The sequence below is a fragment of the Xiphophorus maculatus genome, chromosome 21 (assembly GCF_002775205.1).
Source record: "Xiphophorus maculatus strain JP 163 A chromosome 21, X_maculatus-5.0-male, whole genome shotgun sequence".
In the NCBI taxonomy this organism is placed as follows: Eukaryota; Metazoa; Chordata; class Actinopteri; order Cyprinodontiformes; family Poeciliidae; genus Xiphophorus; species Xiphophorus maculatus.
In genome coordinates this window covers 22,365,478-22,390,506 of record NC_036463.1, presented here as the reverse complement: position 1 = coordinate 22,390,506, position 25,029 = coordinate 22,365,478, and the positions used below count along the sequence as shown (strand labels likewise).

At 39.4% G+C, this 25,029-nt stretch overlaps 1 protein-coding gene across 1 annotated transcript in view; it reads right to left on the bottom strand.

Moving 5' to 3' along the window:
- Positions 1-9,190: 9,190 nt before the first annotated feature.
- Positions 9,191-25,029, bottom strand: part of vstm2a (V-set and transmembrane domain containing 2A) — a 105,723-nt gene continuing 89,884 nt past the window's right edge. The window contains exon 5 of the mRNA XM_023326616.1: positions 9,191-13,331. Coding sequence (XP_023182384.1) covers positions 13,255-13,331 — 77 coding nt within the window. The 3' untranslated portion in view covers positions 9,191-13,254. The remainder of the gene's footprint in view (positions 13,332-25,029) is intronic.

Here is a 25,029-nt window from a genome sequence, read left to right as displayed (position 1 = left end):
TAAAATAGGCAATTGCAGTTATTCTTAGATGGGTTCTCAAATATTTGTGGAGAGCTATTGTACCAAATATCTATGAATATAACATGCCAACCCACAATGCCACCTGAAAAAAAAAAGAGAAGATGAGAAAACCGGAAGAGACAACCAGGCAGTCACAAAGTCAGTGTCTGGATCATCTCCCAAAGCGTGATCGGGATGGATCCAGATTCACATGGCAGTTTCATATTTGTTTTCCAACACATAAATGTTTTAGAAGTTCAGTAGAATAATCTTGCAATTTTATTTTAAATAAACTTTTACTTCCTGTTTTTAGCATCATTTCAGTAAGTAGTGTAACTTCTTCCCTCTTTTGGTACTACTTAGCGTTTTCCAGCTCTGCGTGTGCTCTTTGCGTAAATATGAAGATGTTGTCAGGGTGTCGAAATGAAGCATTGCCTTCAGATAAAAAAAAACAAACAATAAGTAAAAAAATAAATAAATAGTCAAATGTGTAAATTATTCCATTACTGTGACACCTGGTTGAGCATCAGATGAACTGAGCGAATCTTTCATAGAGTGATGCATTAAGGTTTGGGTTTTATAAAAGCAGAAGCTGCTTTAGAGAAGAGCCTCCACCTGGTTACTTCTTTTCTGTCAGATCCACCAACACTCAGAGTTCAGTTCTTTAAATCAACATGCCCATTCACTCACGTCCTCATGTTGTAATGTTCCCCTAACTGCCTTCATAGAGCTTCATGTGTCTCTTATGTTGGATTAAACTAAGAGCTTTGTGTGCTGCTACTTTGAGGTGACACCACCATTGTTGTGTTCAGGTGAAACCACCCAAACCTGATGCGGTTTCTGTCTGAAATCCAGTGCGAATTTCCTCCAGAGCCTTTGGGGTTCCTAAATCCTTTAGCTAGGAGCAACACTGAGCCTTGATTGGTACAGAGCGACTCATTTCTATTCCTCAGGCTGGAGCCAAACAATCCGGCAGTGATAGAACGTCACGGCGAACATTACGGTGACAGGTTCAATAAAGGCCTTTACATCAATGCCACATTCAATTGACTGGTTTTAATGAGCGCCAATAAATAATGCAGGAACATTAGTACAGGGTCGTGAAAAGCTGCATGCACACGTTCACGTCTCCTGGAGCATAGCAAACTTTTCACCTTCCATTTGCTTTGATTCTTAAAATGTCTTTGAGCGGAACTGCTCTGGAGTAGTTCACATTTTATTTTATAAATACAAAACACAGACAGGGTAAAGATGATCAATATACCCTCATATGAACACACCGCTTCATAATAAGAGGAGTAAACGAGGACGACTGATTCCAAAACTAATGCAAACCGATTCATTTCGGTTTATTACAAGGCATTCTGTTGGTTGGATGCACAGGATACAGAACAGTATGGCTGGCCAGCAACGCTGCAGCAAATGATTGGATTTCTAGATATTATGTGAACGTGAGCAAAGCATTTCTCCATTCTGTCTGCTGCAGCCTCTTTGCTCTGTCTGTGTGCATCTGCGTGGTTCAGTCCTGTAAAGCGGCCAGTGTTTATCAACCCAGCATGGAGGGAGGAGATGCAGGGAAAATGTGTAGGCTCGCTTTCAGACTTCTGATTGTCAGGAAAAGTTAATATGACAAATAAAATGAGCTGCAGATAACAAGTAGCAAGGAAGCTGCGGGTACGTCTCAAAAATTGGAATGTTGCAGAAAAAGTGTTTTTTTTTTTGTCAGGAAGTAAAACTCATAAACTCTATAGGTCCATTACACAGAGAGTGAAATACATCAAGCCTTTATTTCTTTGTAAGTTTGAAAGTTACAACTGAGAGAGAAAGAATACTAAACCAAAATTCAGTATGTCAGAAAATGTTATTATTATTAAATAAAGGAAGTCAGTGTCAGTGAAGAGCATCACCTCCCAGTTCCACCAGTCCTGGTTCTGACTCCACTTCCAAACTGACTTCTATACAGAAGCTGCAGTCAATCCACCACTACACACTGTTGCTATTATTGGGCTTTATTTTTTTCAATTTCTTGTCTGGTTCTGATCTCGTGACGCTGTCGTCAGCTCCCAACTCGATCCACTTGTTATTACTTAGGTAAACAGAGCGCTGCTGTGTGACATCTACATTGTTCTACTGTGCATGTAGTTTCCTTTGGAGTCATAAATCGTCTACACGGAAATCTGGTTGCATTCGCTTTTAATTAATGGTGTGAATAAAAAGATCAAACTTCTGAACTGAAAAAATCTGAACTGAGCACCAAAACTTGCTATGTGAAGCATCTGACGAAGGTGCTTAAACAAAGTCTTGAGCAAACACTGTGAATACTTTTGTATGTGAGATTTCTTTTTGGTTTTTTGTTTTTAATTTTATAAATTTGCACAAATCTTAGACAACCAGTTCTTAGCAACTTCTAGATATCAATAATGTGTTGCCTTATTCTAAACTGCCTTGTTTTAGACACTCAGCCAAGCTTCAAACTTATAGTTTGATCAAACGTTTTCTGGCAGAAGTCGCCATGTTTGTCCTCGGACAAAAGACACAGGTAATAAAAAAGAGAAAAAGTGTATTTGAGAATGTTTTATTTTCTGAAGTGCCATCAAACATCCATAAGCCTTGGTTTGTTGTCGTGTCTTGCTGAGATGTTCAAAGATTGAACAGCATGTTTAGTTCTCCACTTCTCTTTCAAAGAGATCTCTGAGGAAATCCACATCTCTAACCTTTAGGCCATTGCTTTCCCACTGCTCCACCTTCCCTCTTACATTCATGTCGGATGTTGTCCTGGAGGCATGAGGAAGACGCCGATGAGAGCGCACCGGGGTTCACCGTGCAGCGCCACCAGCAGGGTGCTTTGCATCCACGGCTGTAGTCACCGTACCTTCCGTCGCAGCGTGGATCCGGTTGCTACTGAGTACGCATGTTTATTTGATGAGCACAAGAAAATGTTAACCTAAAAGGAAAGACACACACACATTACTGAGGAAATTTCTGTGGAAGCAGAAAAAATAGAAGATCTTGGCAGTGTGTAATTTATCAGCCAGGAACACAATATTCTTCAGTATGCAAAACCAAGACAGAGGTGGAAATACAACAAATTCTACTCGTTACTTTGGTATGCAGTTATAGAACTGGTTCTCTGATTAAATTGCCAGAGGCTTACTCTCAGTTTGCCTCCTCATAAATAAATGCGTCATTGCTTGGTGAATTAAGAAACACAGGAAGGAGGGTTAATTTCATATTGTTGCTCATCTTCCTCTCTTGCCTTCACTCAGTTCTGTTGCTTCGCCTGCTTTGCCTTCTTTGCTGATTAAGTAAAACTGATTAGCTCCACCACTGCCGCCAAATTCCCCCCTCAGTTCCAAAGTGGATCACTTGCTCTTTGTCTCAACCCATTTCCATTTCTTCCATCTCGCCTTTCAAGCAGATGAGTGGCTGATGAGATATGACAGGCCAATTTTACCAACAGGAAGGTCGTTTCCTGTTTTTTTGGTGGATTTCGCTGACATGTGCTGCCACAACGAGAAGAGCTGCTGTAACATTGACAAATTGCTGTTCATTTTCCACCTCTGACCTCTGTTAGCAGGTTACCTGGGAATCACCCAGGCTATTTTGTTTGTTAGAACTGAAAGTTTAAAGATTTCACAGTTACAGTACTGTAATTCTTTCCTAATTTGTATTTACTGTTTGAGGAGGCCTGAAGCAGCCATGCCCCATGGTTCCCCTCTGTTGATACCACCAGAATATTGGTGGTGAGAAGGTGGTGTCAACAACAGTTGTGGGATTGGTTGTCTTCCATCAGCAGCTTCACACATACATACTTGAACATGTGCTGATACAGAACCGAGGTCTAGGTAAAAGAAGCGGTATTGGTATCGGCATTAATATCGGTGATACTGGCCCTGTATTTACTTGGTGCCAAATTAATACCATAAATTGCAGTATTGCACATCTTTACTGTGTGCACCATCAGGAAGATAGTGCTAGACATGCATCAGATAAAGAAAACAATGGTCAGATCATGAATAGAACAAACAACAGCAAAGATCCATATCTCTAAATAATAAAAGAAGCATCGGTATGATATTTTGGTGATGAATCAGTGCATTCTTTCCTTCCAATGCTTTTGTTTTTTCTCCTGTCTTGAGTAGATCACTTATAAACCATCACATTATCAGGATTTGTGAGAACTGCACCAATCTGCTAAAGACAATAAAACCTGGTCTACCGGTCCTTCCTCCCGGGATCCTTAGTAATGGATCGAGACAGAAAGAACAAGATGTGTTTTGGGTCCTTAACTGTTTTTTTCAGTAATTGTATTTGTAGATTTTAATTTTGCTAAATTACAATTCAATTAGCATATTAGTTGGGTAAATCCAATGAAATTGAAACAACTTTTCTTCTAGTTTCTTTATTCTCTTTAACAAATGTCAGGATGTGAGGTTCATTTCACATGATTCATGATTCAAGAAGAATGCCCTCCCAGCAGGTTTAGTTGGAGTTTATTGGGACTGTTATTTGTTTCTCAGCAGAGCAATGAGCCGGGATGCAGCTCCAGGCTCTGTTCAGGCTGCTTGATCAACAGTCAGACTGATATGGTGCTGCTTCACATAACCTGCCCTACGAAATTACCAGACCCAACTGAGACGGCTTGGTGGGAGCTTCAACATCTGAGGAGTAAGGAGCCAATAAATGCTTACCATATGCGACAAGTCTTCGACTTTGGGAAAGTTGTAAAGTCCGAAACCCAAAGGAGTAGTCAGCCATGAATAAAACTGCTAATAAAGAAAAGACAGACACAAATGAACTGTAACAGTTTGACAGTTAATTTAGATCACCAGACACCTTTTAATATCAGACAAAAATACAGATTTCATTTAAAATAAAATAATGATTTCATTTATTAAAGGGAGAAAACGATCTGAATCTCCTGGCTTTATATGAAAAACTACATTTAAATATTTGAACTAGGAAACTGTTGCTGACCACATTTCTTTTTTCATTTCACTGGCCACATCTCATCGCTCCATCTGAAGAAGCGATATTAGATTTTAACAGTGCATGTCTGACAACATGAAGTAGGCTTAAAGATATCAAAAAGCAACAAGTCATGCTCAAATTGAAGTAATTTCAAGAACAGAAACCTACACAATGTTTCTGGAAATCATTTCTCAGGTTTTGGATCTACAGGAACCCCGGGTGAAAGCCTGAATTTTCTCTGAAACAAACATAAAGAGCGCTCCAAAGAAACATCTAAAGCACTGCTGGCCAGACGTTAATGTCAGAGATTAAACAACTACTGACCAATATGAACACAAAGCTCTCACATTTGGAGAGAAAATAAACTTTATCACTAGTGTTCGGACAGTCAGACATGATACTGGTAAACAGCAATCCACTCATAGACCTGGAAGACTTGCAGTAATTAATGAAATAGTAACCATTTTTCCATCAGTGTTTTTTATATGCATTTTGTATGAGAAAGAGTTGTTGGAAACAGTTAAATTTGACACAACTTCAAGTTTTGCAAAAAAGCTTAAACGATCGCTCAAGGAGGTTTTTGGCTTTTCTGAATAAGAGTTAATCCGCTAAAGGAGAAATGGAGACACAATAAGTTCTGACTAAGCAAATCTATCCCACTGATAGGTTTGTGCCATATCAGAGGCAAGAAACTCTGACAAATTCCAAACCTCCATCTTGGAGGGCAGGACTGTCAGAGGCACTACGGGGGATGGGGGTGATGCAACCCGAACCCTGACATCCTCTGATGCCTTACCATCTTATTTTTCTGAGATGTGTGGTCCATGCTAGGTTTCAACGAGTACTTCCTGTTTATTACAGTCAAACATAATGTCAACATGTGACAAAATTATGCTTTGCGCAGCCTGGTTGATTTGCTTCAACCCAGTAGATGGAAACATACCTAATTTTCATTTTCTTTATTTTTCCGTTTGCTGACAGTTTAAAAGTTTGCTCAAAATTTGCATGACAACCGGACAGAAACATAGCTAGTCATTTCTGCTCTGCATTAGAAAATATTACTCTGCCAGTTGCTCAAAGGCACTTTGGGTTAACCCCAACTCTAATGATCCTAAGCACACCAGCAAGTTCACCTCAGAATGACTGGAAGAAATAAACCTGAAAGTTTTGGATTCATCTCATCATCCAGCCTGCTGACATGCTACAACCTGACTCTGAATAGGCTGGAGTTACAGAGATGTAACCGACTCATTAGCAGTTTCAGCAAAGTCTACATGACAGTTGTTGCTGCTAAAGCAGCAACCAGTTATTAGGCTGATGATCTGAAATGCTGAAGGTTAAAAAAATTCAAAAAGAGGAGAAATCTGTGAACAGATTACTTGTTCACAACACTATGGCTTTCTCCCAGCAGCTTATGAAACCATGTTTATAGATTGTAATTATAGTGAAAGTGTATTTGCATACACAAGACTTACTTGTTCTTGCATGTTGATCTGTGAATACACAATGGCACATCTCTAATTAATCATTTATACATGAAATTACTGTTTACACCACAGCTAAGCAGACATTTTCTGTCAAACAGCACAAAACAAAGTACAATTACGCCAGAGGGGAAAGTGAGACACTGAGAAGGAAAACTGTTTCATCTGGTGTCAGTTCTAGAGCAAGGAGTCAAATGAAATAGCATTGAAACACTAAGAGCAATTGGGAACAAAACAGCCATAAAAAGGTAAAAAAGAACTGAGAACTAGTTAGGATGCAAAAGAGAGGCAAACCTCTGTAACGACAGGATCAAGGCTGCTGTGGAACCCAGTTTGTTTACATCCAGATCAACAACCTTTGAAGGTGAATGAGTTAAAAATTAATTAATTTAATTAACATTTCTCTCATTTAAGATCTTACTGTGAGGGGGATGATTCATAAATACAATTCTACCTAAAGTCATAAATCGGCAACAGAAGTATTAATTAGATGGCTGCACAGTGATGCAGCACTGTTGCCTAGCATCAAGAAGGTCCTGGGTTCAAATCCCAGCCTGGGGTTTTCTGCATGGAGTTTACATGTTCTCCCTGTGCATTTGCATTGATAATGTAACTCTCTGAAAATACAGAAATCTGACCACATGATCCAAATTTGATCACATGATCCCCCAGCATCTCTATAGGCTGAGTTTGGACTTTGAATGAACTGTTGGTCTGAGTGTACCATTGCTAAACAGATCACATTTATTGTGCAAATGTTCTGCAGCTTTTTGAAGTTTTATTAAGCCAAAGGATTCTTTTCTCAGACATCTGACGGTTGATGTGATCTGTCAGATATATTTTTTCAGAAGAGCAGTGACAGGACAATTGGTATTGTCGATGACACTTCAACATAGAGTCAGTCTGGGGGCTCAGTTAGGGGTTCATCCACCTCTGTTGTTGGGTAGCTTACCACCAATAAAGAGTGAATGTGTAAATGACTGAATAGGGTGAAGTGCTGTGGAGTCCTCTGACTTGATAAAATGTTATACAAGAGCAGGTCATATGCATGTGAAAGGTAGAAATATTTTCTTTCTTGTTTACAAGAATCCAGAAGGAATAGATAAAGATCTGATGTCATTAATATGTACATGTTATAAATGATTGTTTTGTGCAAATCTTTGTGATATCTATACAGCTCTTCTCACTCATAATTTTGCCTTATATGTAAGAATATCACTGAAGTGACAAACTTCAACAAGAAAGAATCAAATTAATATTGATATATTTTTGTGTTTTTAACTTCAGAATGATCTCAGAAGTCAAGTGAGTGAGGCCTCCTGCCCACTTTTAAAAGACAAACTTTAAGCTTTCAGTATCTGTCACTTATTCAGTATTACTGTTGGTCATTGACAGCGCAACAACAGCTAAAAGGGCAAAAGGAAAAGAAAAAGACATTAAAAAAATATTCAAACCAAATCTCATCTGCATTAACTCAGTGGTAAAAAAAGATTTGAAAATCTTTACAAACATAGTCTAAATGAACCGATCAAAATTTTAGACTTTTCAGCTAGTTTATGGTGAGCTATGTAAACTCACAATGTTCAGGTGGTAAACTATGAACATGAATTAATTCACTACAATCTGAACACGCTGAATATAAAAGCTCTTGTCAATAATGATGTAACAAAGACCAAGCGTTGCAGAAGCCCAACTGGTACCCTTGTCTTAAAGGCTTTATGTGCCTTTAAGACACGGGTACAAGTCTCTTCACTACAGTACACCCAATGTCTTTCTTTTTATCTTCTGTGATAACCTTTCTCAGTAAAGATTATTTTTCTAAGTCTCAACCAACCAGTACACATTTGGAAACAGTAGTTTAATACTACTACCTTTCTTACACAGTGACTCTCTATGATTGGTTGAAGGACATGGTTTACTAGTGGTTGTAAAGGTTTCTGACCTCTAGATTCAATATGGCTGCCCTGGTGTAGCTACAGCTAAGTGACAGCAGTAGTTAAAAGCTGCTTTGCTTTTGTGATAGTTTGTATGTAGAAATTAGCTCATCACTGATTTTACACCATTTTGTGAAGAGACATATCAGCATTTCTTCTGGCATCATGGTGTGGGAAGCCTCAGAGTAAGACTTCAGGTCATCAGGGATTAGGATTCTGGGGAACAGATGGTCTCATGTTGGAGTTATGTCTTACCTCCTCTAGGGTGCCACCCGGATACAGTCCTCCAAGCAAGATATGTTCCCTTCCACGTCATCATCTTGAGGCCCTCCCCCATCCAGCTATATCCCTCCAGTCAAACAGGAGTGAACACGGTGCCAACTCAATCCTGATCATCTGGATCTGATGGGTCACTTCCACCAGTTGTGGGCTGACTTATGCTAGCAGTCCCAGTCTGTGCTCAGTCCCAAGGGGGTTCCTCATCATACAGAGATATAACAAGCTGCGTGCTCACATTGGCAGCTGTTATCAGCTTAGTAACTATGGTGATGATTGCAGTCACATGAACCATATAATCACTTTTTTTTGAATACTGCATCTGTGTGCCTAACTGATTTTGTGTGTACTTTGAAACACTGTTTGAGTTGATCTTTCTCTCCCTGCGCTTAGGGTTTCCATCCTCCGTCTATCGATCTGTTGACCGAGTCAGAAAGCGGGACTTGTTGTTTCAGCACTGTCAGCAGCCTCCTCCAGCCTATTTACTGCATCGCCGAGTGTGCAAACAGACGGGATCCCTCAGTGTTTGAATTTCATCTGTGAAAATGATTTATTTAAATATTATTCTGATACTGTCATTATAATACAAACGGTTGCAATGTTTCATTACAGAAGCCTCACACAATACCAAAGAAAAAGAGAACCAGAGTTTTTTAGAGTTCTGACAGCTTAACAGACAGACAGGACTGCATCAAAGATGGAGATACATTATTAGAAGAAACAAACACATTTAGAGTGGATGAAGAGCGTGGCTTCAGAAGGATCGTTGAGCGATGTGTCTGAGAGAACATCCCTGGAAGAAGGACCCGCAGTCGGAGCGTGAGCTGGTAGAGACTGAGAAGCTAATCCACCTTTCCAGTAATGATACAATTTCAGTCAAAGCTCCAGTCTCTCCTTCTTTCTTATTCAATGTTAAGTGTGTGTGGGGGGGAGGGTGGGGCATCAAGCTAACCCCCCTAGATTAGGATAGAACCATGGAGATGTTTTTCATATATCTATTTATATGTATATACATGGATATAGAATCTTCTTTTTCTTCAAAAACACATTTTATGGAAGTTCATTTTCAAGAGATGGAAAATCCACTTCGGACTTCTTAACACGTGAATATGAATACATGGTACTATTGTTACAAATACAGCACATCACTGGCCTCTGCCTTTTCAAATGGCTCTGAAAAAACCCCAACAGAAAATAAAACGTTAACATGCTTCTTAATTCATTTACAAGTTATACAGATCTGTAACGGTTTTTGTTAGTTTTTTTACACGGCGGTTTAGACAAACCGCCCACTCGGACTGCGCACACTCTCCGAAAGCATTCAGACAAACTTTCAGTGGAATCAGCATCACGATCTCATTCTCATCTCTGGAAAATAAATTGCCCTCCTATTATTATTATTATTTTTTTCTTCTTGCAAAATAAACTTTTTGAACTATATTATATAACAGGTCTCATTTAAAAACAATCAGTCCCCCAGTCACGGCAGAATGGCGAAAATGAGACAGTGATGGCAGATTAGTTGTCCAAACGCGCCCTGCGGAGGTTTGGAATTAGAGGGATTAGAGCGGGCTGACCCTTCCCGCCCTGCGCGGAGCGGCGCGGTGCCGCGCGGTGCGGTGCTGCACGGTGCGCCGTGTCTTGCTGGAACGTCTCGGGGTCTTAGAAAGCACGCTGTGCTCCATCAGCCTGTGGGCCTCGCTGCTGAATCAACAAGTCCCCCTAAACTGTTCTTTGGCAATGTGATAAACTATACAAGAGAGGGGATTCGGCTTTGTCTGTAAAGTGAAACACGAGTTTAAAGTGAGGTTTTGCATTTCGAGAACACACAGCAGAGGGATTATTGCACGTTGAGTTGTTTTGTTGCCTATGAGTTCTTAGCTTATGCCATACCACAAATACATATTCATGCTTATTTTGTTTGGCCACCTCATAGTTTGGGGTTTTGAATAAGCGAAAAAAGATGTGCTATTGATCAGCATGTATTTTTAAAAACTGCTGATCTCATTGTTAGGATAACTGCGGCGCTATGGCAACACGGTACTCATGGAGGATAACTTTCACATATCTGCTGCTCTGTCATTCATGACTGTTTCTGTTTGAATTAGAATCCAAGTTTCTGCTGGATGGCGCTCAAAAGTCAACAATAACAGATTCATTTTAGTTTCCGGATCATGTTAAAGATCTTGAAACCGCTGCGAAAGCCAGCCGCTGCTCTTCCAGCCGCTGCTCTTCCAGCGTTTGTGTCAGATTGTCAAAGCATTTCATTCATAAATCCTTGGTGCACATTCAAAATATCCCGGGAAACATGAGTTTTATGTAAAGCTGTAAAAAATATAGCAGTGTGAGATCAAAGAAAAGCAATTTCAACAAAACCAATACTCTTCTCTTGAAGGTTATTGTGTATAATTCTATGTCTAACTGGCTGTTATTTCATCACAGTCTTGCTTACATATCTGTGAGAAATGTTCAAATATAGCAAATCTAAAAACTTAACACAACCTTATTACAGTGCCTGCTCAGTGGTGTAGAAGATGAAGTTTTCCACATTCATCCATCTATTGTCCTCCCATTTTCCCTACCAAAGATTGATGTACGATTAGGTTACATGCAGGAACCACCATAACTAAGACTATGTTCACACAGCAGCTCAATTCCAATTTTTTGCTGAAATCAGATTTTTATTATTCTTTTGCATGAACGTTCCTCATACTGAATGAGGCGATTGGTCTTCTGTGTGAATGGTTGACGACCCCAAAGTGGCCTGAAAGCGCAGAAGAAAAATCTCGACATCACATAGCAGCGCTCTGTTTACTGAACTAATGATGCACACCGCTGTCTACTGATTTATAGTTTATTCAGCAATGGGAGCCGGTGCGAGGTCACAAGACGAAGGCAGCTAACAAAAGAAAGCCCAGCTCATAGCAGCGCCCCTTAGTGGAGCATTAAAAGCAACTTTTCTCCTGCTAGCGCTAGACAAGCATGTTGGTTTTGGTTGTATTTAGTCCACTTCCTGTTTTTGGAGCAGCCTCTGATCTGCCTGCTGTTCAGATAGTCATTCAAACCGCACCAGACTACACTTCAACTGAACTGAGACCGAGGTTATTCAGTGGACCAGAGTTCACTTTTTTTAGTCTGCATGAGTGTTTGATTACATGTCCACACCTCCACAAAAAAAGGTGTGGAGGTGTGGATTTGCAAATCCACACCTGCAAATTCACACAAATGTAGATTTGCCTAGATTTGACTTTCTAGGCAAATGTACTGGAGTTTGATTAAACTCTAGTACTAAACAGGGTGGTGTGAATGCACAGTATTATACTGTGGAATACATCATGGCGTTTCTCCTGCCCAATACCATTTCTTTGATTGTTTGCAGTTTGCTAATGATGACTATTTGTTTTGCAGTAAGACCCTGTAGAATTTGTCCCATTTAACACAGAAAAAGAGTTCTATGTGTTTCATGATTTACCTTCTTTTCATTATACAACATTAGGAATACCTGGCATTTAAGCAAAGGTGTGTTCAAGGTTTAGATCCTCCATGTTCCTGCGTTGGCATTCCTGATCTACAGTTCATTAAATCCCTCCTTTGTGATTAGCTACTGAAATATTTCAGAGAAGATTAATGCTGGTCAGAATCAATCATCCAGTTGTCACATATCAGGATTTACAATAACTCATAGTGACTTTCTGTTTTTTTTTATTCCTACTAAGGGTGCATTACAAATTAAAATGACAAGGGGACATTATTTTCACACCAAAGCTAGCACAGAAAAAGAAACTGCGGTTCAAAACATTGGAACATTAAACTCCAAATGTTGGCTCATGTACTGTAGGTCAGATATTTTCCTCATCTTCAAAACCTCCAGACCAAGCATGCACTTCTGATGATGAATCACCAACAGGATGTAAAATTATGCACATCTGAAATTTGGATGGATAATACGGCTGAAAGAGAAATGAAAAGAATGACCCTTTTAACTTAAAGGTTAACATCAATCGTCTAATTTAACACAGACTTGTATTAGATTTATGTCATCTGGAGAAGGCTAGAGTGCCTATTCACAATGATCAATGGCCAATATCAGCAGCAGCTATGTATACAGCACATACATTAGTTCTGTGTTTCAAATAAAACAGACATATATCTAGGATCAAATATACTACACAAATATAGATTCTTCGATTTTCTCGTTTACTTTTGAGCAATGAACACAGAAACGTCAACAGCTAAACTTTAAGAAAGTCATTCTTCCATGAGAGTTATCCAACAAGATAGAGTCCGGGTGTTAGGCGGCGTCTCTGCTGGCGTCGACCAGGCGTCTGTAGAAAAGGTGCTCCTTCTGCTGCCGTTGTGACTGGTGTTTATAGTGGCTAGTAATAATGTGCTAAGTGCAAGAGCAGAAGTGGCGAGAAAATGAGGAGCAAACTGTGCTGTCCGCATGGTGGAGTTCAGGGTTGTGGTCAGTGGGTGGCGAAGGGAGTAAAACAGGCAATTTTCTTTTTTTCTTTTTTTTGATCCTCTGTTTGTTTTTGAAGCACACAGTTGGGCCAACATCTGGGAGCAAATCAAGACTGTTCTTTAAATTATAACAAGGCATCCCTCACCAGGCCACACGCCAGAAGCAGGACAGCAAGTCCAGAGCTGGACAATATTCTTGTACCTGGAAAGAGACAAACAGAGGACAGAGGAAATCAGTAACTGTGAGGTTAAGCAGAAGCTAAAACAACCTGTATTCTTATAAATAAGGATTTTGTAATAAATATTGTTAAAAGTGTTGCTCTAATAAAGAAGCAAATATAACCTTAGAAACCATGTCTTCATTTCATGTGTGTTTCCCTGCTATGTGCTGTTACTTTAAACAACATGACTCATTTAAAACTCCTTGGATCTGTTGCTTCATACATTCTAGAACTGTTTGTTGAGACATTTGACATGTGACAGCCAACATGACCGGGAAGTTTTTAATGAGTGTGCCTTTAAATATATGAAAGAAATAAGTAGGACTCTCTGATCCCATACCTGATGGTTGGGATTTTATCCAGATAACTGTGTGTCAATAAGTAGTGTTCATCAGAGTGGACAGATGTCACATGTGATGTTTAGTCCAGGGTTTAATCCTGGGACCCTCCTATTTAATATCTACATGTTCCCACTAGCTCAGGTTATAGCAAGAAATAAGATTAGTTGCCATGACTACACAGATGATACACTTCTATACATTACAAAGTAACTCTGAACCCAGCCAATCACTGAACAGATGCTTAGAACAGGTAAATTTGTGGATATGCCACAACATTTTCCAGCTGAACAGAAACAAAACTGAAGTTATTATCTTTGGACCTAAAGAGGAGTGATCTAGAGTAGGGCTAAAACGATTCCTCGAATGATTCGAGTACCTAGATTATTAAAATTCCTCGAGGAAAATTTATCTGCCTCGAAGCTTTGTTAAATTATGTTTTATTATGTAGCGCACCGTGTTCCGCCCAGATCATTATTTGTGGTGGGCAGCGCTCTTACTTCCGCCTATGAGTTGTTGTGAAGTGCTAGCAGCATGGTGTTGCATTGTACAGTATTTTGTTAGGGTTTTGGAGACAAATAAGGATTGTTGAACTTTGCGGTGCGATGGTTGGACTACGACAACTTTACTGGCGTTGGAATCGCGTCGTTACGGTTTTGGAGCGAATGGTAAGAATGGCGCTGAGGGAGAGAGAGCTCTGATTCCTTGGATAATCGTAAAAATGTTCTATAAAGTACTCAATTACTAAAATATTCTTTTACAACAGCCCTAATCTAGAATCAACACAAAGCTTCAGTTATTACAGCTAAAAACCAGTGATCAGGCCTGAAACCTGGGAGTAGTGATGAGCTCTGATCTGAACCTTCAGAGCCACATCTATCTATCACTTGAAGAAAATTTCCAGGATTAGAGGACTTATGTCTTTGCGAGATCTAGAGAATCTCACCCATTTGTTTATCTTTAGTTACTGCAACAGTGTGTTCATGAGTCTGATCAGCTGGTCCAGAACGCTGCTGCTGGTATTCTCACTAAAAATAGGAAAATGGAGAACTACACCCCAGATCTAAAGTCCTTCCACTGAGAGAATAGACTTTAAAATACGGTTAGTTTATAAATCACTGAATGACTTAGCACCACAATACATTAAAGATCTGCTGTGGTTGTATCAACCTTCCAGACCTCTCAGGTATTGTGGTTCTGGTCTGCTCTGCGTCAGAACCAGAACCAAACATGGAGAAGCAGCATTCAGCTTCTATGCACCACAAATCTGGAACATACTTCCATATAACTGCAAAACATTTTAAATTCAAGGCTAAAAAAACACATTTGTTTGGAGTTGCCTTCAATAACAATATCTGCAGGAACATCATTCATTCCAACTTCTCATTACATTGCTTTATTTTGCCACTGTTTTGTGTGTTGCATTATGTTTTTATCATGTAAAACATTTTGATTAATTCAGGAATATTGATTATAACTTCATTGGATGAGTTGACTTGACTTTTATGTATTCTTTTTAAAAAATGTTGTTGACCTGGACTTTAACTTAACTTCATTCTGTCTTTTTCAGGCCTCAGCCTCCCACTGACCCCTTCAGTCTCTCTATATTCACATAAAGGAAGTGTGAGCAATGGCACCATGCAATATTTGACAATCAAATAAGCATTTGATAAAATAAAAATTATTTTTAAAATTCTGTTTTATGTTTCTCTCTGGCACCCCATTTGCTTTTAAGTTGACAATCTTGCTCCTCATGGTAAAAAGTTGATGAAATGTATAATAAATGGTAATAAAAATGTAGATTTTTCTTCTCTCTGACTTAATTTTGCAGCTTCATCCTACATTGTATTGCCCAGGACAACACCTGGAGATACATAATACTCAATCTAAATGTTCTGATCCATCCTGTTCATGTGAAAATATCCTCAACATAAAAGCTCTACAGGAACCACTGGTGAATAATTGAAGATTTTGGCTGTTTCACCAAACATGCTGGTGCCGCTTTGTGTGTCATTCTTTTCTGCATTCAGATTTTTACACTAAACTCTAGTCACTTCTAAAGATGTTGGATGAACAACACAAGCAGGTAGTCATGGTTACATATGCTTTTCTCCTTTGATACAATAAGTACCTCTCAAGTACTTCACTGATGTCTCTTTCTAGGGAGGTGAAAAAACACCAGAGAAGTTTTTTCATTTTTACAAATAGAGTGAAATTCTCAAACGTTTTAAACAGTATTTTCAAGAATCTTTAATCTGAGTCGACTTGTTTAGTCCAGGTATGATCCGTCTATACACTGCAACTTTCATATCTGTCTCGTTCATAGGAGGTCCTTATGCTAAAATATTTAAAAGCATTTTATTTGTGCTTCCATCTGTAATTGTTTCTAATTTATTCACGTAAATTTTGCCTATTAGCATTTTTTTTCTTAGATCATTTTTTAAATATTCAAAAGAAAATGCAGCTTATAAAGCCAAGATATCTAGTCACAATGCTACTTGATACACGATTGGTTGGTCTTTGGAAAGCAGCCAATCAAGGAGAACCATTTATTTCTTGGATGTTAGCCTCTGTGGTATATCTATGATGGTTACTTGTATGCATTGATGTGTAGGGTATAATTAGTGTTTGAACTATTAAAATAAACAGTTTTAAGCATTTGTAGAGGAAATCTGACGTATTTGTGAGTTTCAGCCATTCACAGACAGTTGAGGTCCCTGACTTTTAGAGTTTGAACCAGAGAAAATCAAATGCAGTTCAGAGTTCTTTAAAAACTATGAAGGCCTTACTTGTATGTACTAGCTCCAAAAGGAAGCTACAAAGCAGATGCTAACTTGCAGTTAACCAGTTGTTGTAGTCCTACTGGTGTCCCAGGCAATTTATTTTATTTTTATTACTGAAATACTTTCAGATAAATTATTCAAGAAGTAGTTAAAGTCCTGATGTGACTGTGTTGTTAGCTACCCAAACTAGTAGTCTTGATCTTAGCTGTGAACAAGTCAACTTAGAAACAATACAACTTCCTTCCTTACTTCAAAATAAGGAAGGATAGTGAAAATATTATCATTGTCCTTGCTTGAGCAGAGAATCTGAGACAGCAAAGTAGTCCCATATTATCACAATGCCACCAACAATGCCAGTGTTCTAGCTGTTCCCTGTGAGTGCATTGCATGTAACCTATAAGTACGTTGAAAACTTGTAACTACCTGAAAGTACCCAGGAAGTACCCCAACCATTTCCAATAACTACTTCGAATGAACCCTAAAAGGTTACTTCCACAATATTCTGGAAGTGTCCTGTGAGTAGCTCATGGCTACCCTAGGTATTCTGAATGTACCCTGCAAAAGTACTTGTGTGTATTATGTATGCATTGATGTGTAGGGTATAATTAGTGTTTGAACTATTATGTTGTTTTTTTAAGCATATATGGTGAACTATGCAAACTACATTATACCTGTAAAACCTTGAAAGTATTGTTCTAGAAACCTGTGAGCCATCTGTCTTGGCTCCTTCTATTTTTTTCATTAAAAGCTTTTTCACATAATAGATGAGAAGAAGTCTGTTGCATAACACCAAGGGTACTCATGTATTCACTGAGTTGAAATTAACAGAGAGTGAGTGAACATTTAATACTTAATGTGTGTAATGACTGCAGCAGCACAGAGGTCCAAGGGTCAGCCATCCCGGGCCTGGTCCACTTGATTTGATTAAAACGGCTGTTAACATGTTAGAGAATGAATCAGCTGACTATAAAGAGATGCAAAAATGTCCGGGGGGATTGGGATGGTCAACAGTACCAAGAAAGACAACTGACCCTCTTACAGACATAAACAGCTCTAAATGTCTTCAAAGAGAGGCAACGGAACAAACTGAAGAGAGATTCCAACAAGACCATGACATTAGATCCAGAATGAAACTGTTATTTAATAATGCTTATCTGTTCTGACAGTTTGGGGTGGTCATAGACCTGCTGCTTCTACCTCAACAAGATGCAAACAGTCCTGACTGAACTTTCTCACCAGGAGAAAGTTCTGGCTCCTGCTCACAGGAGCCAGAACAGTCTTAGAAAGGAAAGAAAGAAGAGATAGAAAGTGCATTCAGAACAAAGAACAAAAAGCATGTTGTGTCATTCCAGATAGGATCTTAAAAAAGAAGACATTTAATATTTATGAAAGTCATCTAGACATTTGCAACATTTCTGGGCAACCGTTTTAAGAGGACATCCATGGGGACACATTTCTTTCTATGTTTCAGCTTTGGATTGTCTGGATTTGGGAAAAGAGGAGTGAGGGGAGAGAAGGGAGTGACGTTCCTACAGAGATAGAAGGCTTTGATAGCATATTCCTCAAAATCATGTCTCATTTGGTTTGAGGGGATCCAAGGAGCAGCAGCACCGCATTGGAGAGCCAGCTGGTCCAGACCAAACATAACCTAACATCACATTTAGCAAAGAATCTGAGGACAGCAAAGTACAAAACTTAAATCCGTATTTGCGTTTCCTGCAGTCATTGGCAGTTCTTCATCATATGACTCTGGGTGAGCCCCTTCTTCTGCATAGTCAGCCATCAAAACATGACTAAACAAATATAGATTTATCCAATGTTAATGTGAGATGGACAGAATGGAGTTCAATGACTTTATATAATTGGGCAATAAAACAAACTGTTGGGACACACCCGGCAGCTGACTTTTTTAAATGTTCGGAGTGCTTGTGGCAATGTGGTCTGAGTTCAGATTTACCCTCTTACAGATTGATGGGCACATCAAGGTGAGAAGAGAGAAAGATGAAGAGATGCATCCATCCTAGGAAGTGTCTACTGTATAAACCTGTAGGGGCAGACATATGATCTGGGGTCACCGCAGTTGGTCAGTTTCAGCTTCAGCAACACTATAAGCCCAAAAGATCAAGTCAGCAGACTTCCTGAATGACGTAAACGACCAGGTTATTCCAGCAGTGTATTTTGTGTGTCCTGCTTCTGCAGGACACAAAGCAGATCACCCTGGGTGATCTGCTTTGTGTCATTAAAATCTTTGTTAAATGTTAATAATTATTCTTTGGAAGTCTACAAATATCTCATTATGTTCAAAGGGCAGAGCCTGATTGCTTGGAGCTATGTTCTTTGTCTCAGATCTCTTTAATCTGAGTTGATATCGATCAGACTGTTAAAAACTGGAGCTTTTCTTCCACCTCTCAGAGCTTCTTCTGATCCATAAATGCATGTAGATCTATTATCTATCTCTTCGGGATATATAGGAGAAAGTTGAGGTCTTATCACTTTAAAGTAAATGGACACAATTTTACATCTTATCACCGTGTGACTGAGAGTGGAAGTGTTAGCTAACATGGCAAAGAATGTAAAAGTGTGTGCTTTAGTTTAAATTATTTAACCTATTTTTGATTACATAAATTTCAATCAAAGATTAAACTTTTGTATATATATCTTTTTAATTTAACTAGAATGACATTTTATGCATTTTAGCAGCATATTATGCATAACATCAGATTATGGTTAGCCATAATCTCCTAACCATAATCTGGTTAGGAGATTATGGCTAACCATAATCTGCAACTAAATATCTGTGTTCGTCTAGACTCTAGACGAAGCTTAAGAGTCTAAAGACGAACTCTTAGTATCTGAGAAAAAAAAAAATCTAATATTTTTTCAGATATTAAAAAGCATTAATCATGATGGAAACATCCACATTCAACAGAACTTCCACAACCAGCGTGTCTACAAAAAACCCAACCACCATCATTTCACTAATAGTAAAGTAAATAGGAAAGAGACTCCCATTGGATAAAAACTTCATGGATGGTTATGTTTCAACTGGCAACAATTTATTTAACCCCAACTTCTCATTGGAAAGACCCATCCTGTGCCGTGGAGAAGATGTTAGTCTGTTTAAGGAGGGTCAACTTATCTGAACGCTTTAATCAAAGGAAAAATCTGAGGAGATTCCTACAATAATAAATTGGGTTCACAAATTGGGTTCATAACATACCTACAGTATATATACCTGGAGGGAAAGTGAGGAACCATCATCTTCCCAGAAGAAATGTGACCAGCAATGAATCCTGGGTGATCTAATCGTGAAAAAACTTAATAGGAATAGTAAGAGCATTTCAGTACCTCCAATGGGAGGATAACTTAAGATAATGGGACTAAACATTAAGAATTAAGAAAATCACTTTTCAGAGAGGCCCATCAGGAAGAGGCTTTAATTACCAAGAAATTAGCTGTAAAGATCAGACTCTGGAGTAATGGAGGACAGTTCATGTGGTCTGAGTTCAGATTTACCCTCTTACAGAGTGATGGAAGCATCAAGGTGAGAAGAGAAAAAGATGAAGTGATGCACCCATCCTGGGAAGTGTCTACTGTATAAACCTGTTTGGGCAGACTTATGATCTGGGGTCACCGCAGTTGGTCAGTTTCAGTTTCAGCAACACTATAAGCCAGGGGTGGGCAACTCCAGGTCTTGAGGGCAGGTCTCCTGCAACTTTTAGATGTGTCTCTACTTCAACACACCTGAGTCAAATAATGAGGTCATTAGCAGGACTCTGGAGAACTTGACTGCACCTAGGAGGTGATTCAGCTGTTGGATTCAAGTGTGGTGGGCCAGGGAGACATCTAAGAGTTGCAGGACACCGGCCCTCGAGGACCAGGATTGTCCACTCCTGCTATAAGCCCAAAGGATCAAGTCAGCAGACTTCCTGAATGATGTGAACGACCAGGTTATTCCATCAGTGTATTTTGTGTGTCCTGCAGACCAGCCATATTCCAAAATGACAAAGCCATAAATCCTTGAATTGGACCACAGTGCTTCAGAAAATGTGAGACATCATTTTCACACATGGGTCGCCCACAACACAGGAACCCTGTACCTAATAAGACATTTTGGAATGTGGATAATAGTGTGGAGAGCATTCTAACTGTACCATACTTTGAAGAAAAATGAATACTACTTTGGCAGGAAATGAATAAGCAAAAGCTTATTGAGACAATGTTACAGTGAATACAACCCTTAATCAAAGCCAAAGACAGGCCAGCAAAACATTGGAGTGTGTGAGTTTCTTGGCACAGACAGTGTAGCACAATCAAATACATCTTAGTGAGATACAATTAACACAATCGGCAATCTTTCATTTTGTAAGCCATACAGTCTACTATCAAACACTATGCAAAACGTACAAGCAATCAAAAGTCTTGGTATGACTGACAGTACACCACTTTTCTCCCCTCTCCTGATTAATTCACCAGAAGCTTTATCAGCAGCTATAGAAGCAGAAAAAAGATCTTTCATTCTGTTTTGCAGGGTCCTTATGGCCAATGGAATCTCTTTCAGCTTTCTTTTTGACTTCGCAGTCTTAGTTGTTATTCTTTCATCTTGACCTCCATGCCTCTGGCTCACTACATTTACCAAACACTTTTCAGAACTCAGCATTCTCTCTCAGAGAAAAGTTTGTTGTACTTTAGAGCCTTGCACTTCCATAGACTTTCTGTCCATCGGCCAGCTCCTTTTAAGAATTTCTGCGCTTTGAGAAGCGCGTCCCAAAGCAATTTGGAGTTATAAGCGGACTCTCTAAAGCACAAGCAACTCCATTCTGTCAATGTTTCAGTCTTTCCAGTTATGCTGTCCATATATTTTCCCAAAAGAAATGTCCTCCTTTTGTGAACCAAGGCACCTGCCATCAACTGTGTTTCTGCAACAGAGGAACCAGATGATATATGCAAAATGGAAGCTGTTCTTGTCTTCAAGCTCCAGTATTCCTAGAAATTCAGGAGAACAATAGATTTTCTTTCCTACTTCGTTCTTCTTTGTTAGTATTAAATATGAAAGCTAACATATTTAATTGTACTCGTACATTTTGTGTTATTATTTTCTACTTTTGACCTGTAAAGGTAATGACATGCTTATTTGATCACAGTCAGTTGTATCGATCAGAGTGCTGGCATTGTTGTGATTTGTCGATCAAGAAATGTGTTGAATAAAGTTTTGCTGAATGAGTTTACCTTAATTAAACACAGCCAGTCATGTTGTCAGATGGATCAGTAGCTTTTTACTGATTAAGTAAAAGAACATTACCACTAATGGCTTAAGAAAAGCAAAGAATAGTTTAAGACAGGGGTGGACAACTCCAGGCTTCGAGGGCCGGTCTGTTGCAACTTTTAGATGTGTCTCTACTTCAACACACCTGAGTCAAATAATGAGGTCATTAGCAGGACTCTGGAGAACTTGACTGCACTTATGAAGTGATTCAGCTGTTGGATTCAAGTGTGTTGGCTCAGGGAGACCTCTAAGAGTTGCAGGACACCGGCCCTCAAGGACCAGACCTTCTGTCCCTGAATGGACTACTTTGTGTAAAAGCATGGCAGGATGTCTGCAGCAAAGAGCAATTCAGGAATCTGTTTGTTGTTCTCAGTAGAAAAGTTAGGGTATTTGTTGGCCTTCCAGCTTGTAACATGCAACTGTTACACATTTGCACACAATTTGGCATCCACGCAGGCAATTACTTTCTGGATTGAATTCTTGAACACAACCAAGACATGGATATAGCTGACTTACAGATGGCGAAGGATGATGATCAGGAGCAGGGAGTTGACTGAATGATCAAAAGCAGAACCCTAACCAGGAACTGAGGTACTTTAAGGGTTTTTCCTTTTCAATTGGGGACCAAAATTGCAACATTTGTTAAATTTTCAGCTGCTGTAGTTTGTTTTCCCACTGCTTCAGACGAAGCAAACCCTTTGAACAATATGCTACCCCCCATTTACTGTGGGGGTGCTGCACCAAAAGCCTCTGAAGAAGACACTGAGCGGAATTTACTTCTTTACGAAATGCTAACAAAAATGGGGCGGCATCAAATTTGAGGTATTAAATATGAAAGGCCTATGTTTTGTTTTTGGGTAAAGACCAGGAGCCAATTCTCCTGCTTGTGCTACACTCTCATCTTTGTGTTGGTTGTGTTTACCCAGAATGCCCTGTGCTGTGGTCCACATATGCATTCACAACACAGCGGAGTTCACTCCAACCGGACTGAGACCTGTTTGCAGATGGACCAGAGTGTGTTGTTTTGATCAGCATCAGAGCTTAAATGTGTACAGAAATCAAAACTGCAATAAAAATTCCAAGAGTTCTCTGTGACGTACCAGAGAAGTATGAGTTCTAATTTATATTGATAAATATGGCAGATTCTGCTTTATTTATTTTTAATGATGATTTCTTTGACTTGCTAGTGACAAAAAATATATTGTGTTCCTGTGGACTTTTATTTAGCTTTGTACGTCAGTTGATTATGTTGCACTGATGGTTATTGATTCCTAAAGGTGGTCGGACTAAGTAATTAAAAATTTATTTTGATTTCTTCCAGCATGTAAATTTGTTGAATAATTGTAAGAATGAATTCCATTTTTATGTATATTTACATGTTTCACAGAAAAAAACAACAAGGAAATATTACTACTGTAGTTTTAGTTTTCCCTCAAACCACATAAACAATCTACTAGTGATTAGGGGTTGAACCAATTAGTCGACTAGTCGACTAGTCGACTCTAGGACGTCTCGCGAGTTTTTACATTTCATGTCGACTAGTCGCAGTCATGTGATTGCCGGTGGTGACAGCCTGTGCTGATCTGACAGCACAGTATACGTCACAAGACAGAAGAAAAATAAGTTAATACATTAGTTTAAATGATATGTAGATGGATGCATATTTGTGGTTTTACAGTGTTTTTAAAAGGAGATGGAGTTGCAGCTGCAGTCCACTACAAAACACGAGCCGTCTAAAACTCGCCCCCTTCCCGCTAATGATGTCACTTAGCCGGCTCGCGAGTGTCTTTGTCACGACGATCTAACTAATACATTATGATGTTATGTTGCTGATTAAATAAAGATCTGTGGTAATGATAGCTGCTGATTAAATAAAAGCCTGTAGTTGGTAATGACAGTGTATACTTGTCTGACATATATATAGCCGTGAGTTCGTGCTAAGAATGACACTTCGTGCTTAGAAGTGTCATCAGATCAGCTGTCAGAAGTGTATGACACTCTGACAGCTGATCTGACAGAACACTGGCTATAAAATGGCGTCTTCAAAACAGATCGAGGACAAAACCCACATCTTGTCAAACAGGTAGAAATTACTGGGTCCTTGTATGACAATGTGCTCTTAGCGAACTCTTAGCGAAGAGAATATTGACAGCGAGTGAACTTTATTTACCCCCCGTGCCACCTCTTTTTATTGTTTTTACATGCCATCTAAAAGATGTGCGTTTCCTTTTGAATGTTGGTTTCCCAGCAACTTATTATTTATCATAAACTATCCCGATGTTTTGTTGTTTCACTTGTTGTTGTTCTGTGTAAATGCCGTATTTTTCCGTGAAAACGGGTAATAAAGCCTGTACGTTACTCCAAAGCTTTGCGTCTTGCGTTGCTATGACGTCACAACGACTAGTCAACTCGACATCGACTCGACTTTTATCATGTTGACGTTGACTAGAAAATATCTTAAATCGTTCAATCTGCTGAGTCAGCAGAGCTTCCTGCCGCGCATCGGGCGGAGGAGAAGCAGGTGGTTTCGTTGAATTCAGCTGTAACCAAACGGGATCCGTTCATAACAAGTTTGGCTTGTGATGTTCCAAAAGCTCCATGTAGTCAGTGTGATAATTTGACTCCTATAGTAACTATCCAGAGATCATCAGCATCAGCCGGTGTTTAGAAAAAAAAAGTCAGACCCGACTTTGTGCAACAAGCTTTTCCCCGCTGCTCACAAAGAATCTCCATAATAGACTTAGTAAAAGCAGGAGAAGGGGAGAGTGTGTGTGTGTGTGTGTGTGTGGTGGTGGGGGGGGGGTCAATATTTGCCGTGAAAATAGCTAATAAAGCCTCCAAGTAGTTGTGAAGGGTTTTTGCGCTTACGTCACTATGACGTCACCGCGACTAGTCGACATCGACTCGACTATTATCATGATGTAGTCGACCTTAAAAAATATGTAGTCGTTCAACCCCTACTAGTGATACCATATATCAGGATTTCTATATAAAAATCATTCTCAAGTCCACTCTTGCAAAAACAGAATTACCTACTAGTGCACAAATCAATACTGGATTGTATCAAGCCCTGTTTCCATTTTGCTTTCCATGTCTCCTCTGGTGTGTTTTTCCTGTCAGTCTTCTAGTGCGCTCCAAGGAACTGATCCTGCTGCCAATTACTCTGCAAATTTCTGCCTCATCAGACCTCTCTCTCTCCGTCTCTCTTCCTCTGCTGAAAATGTACTCCGCTCTTCTCTTCACCAATTTCCAGAGTGTCTGTCACATGGAGATGCATGACTGTAAAGCATTT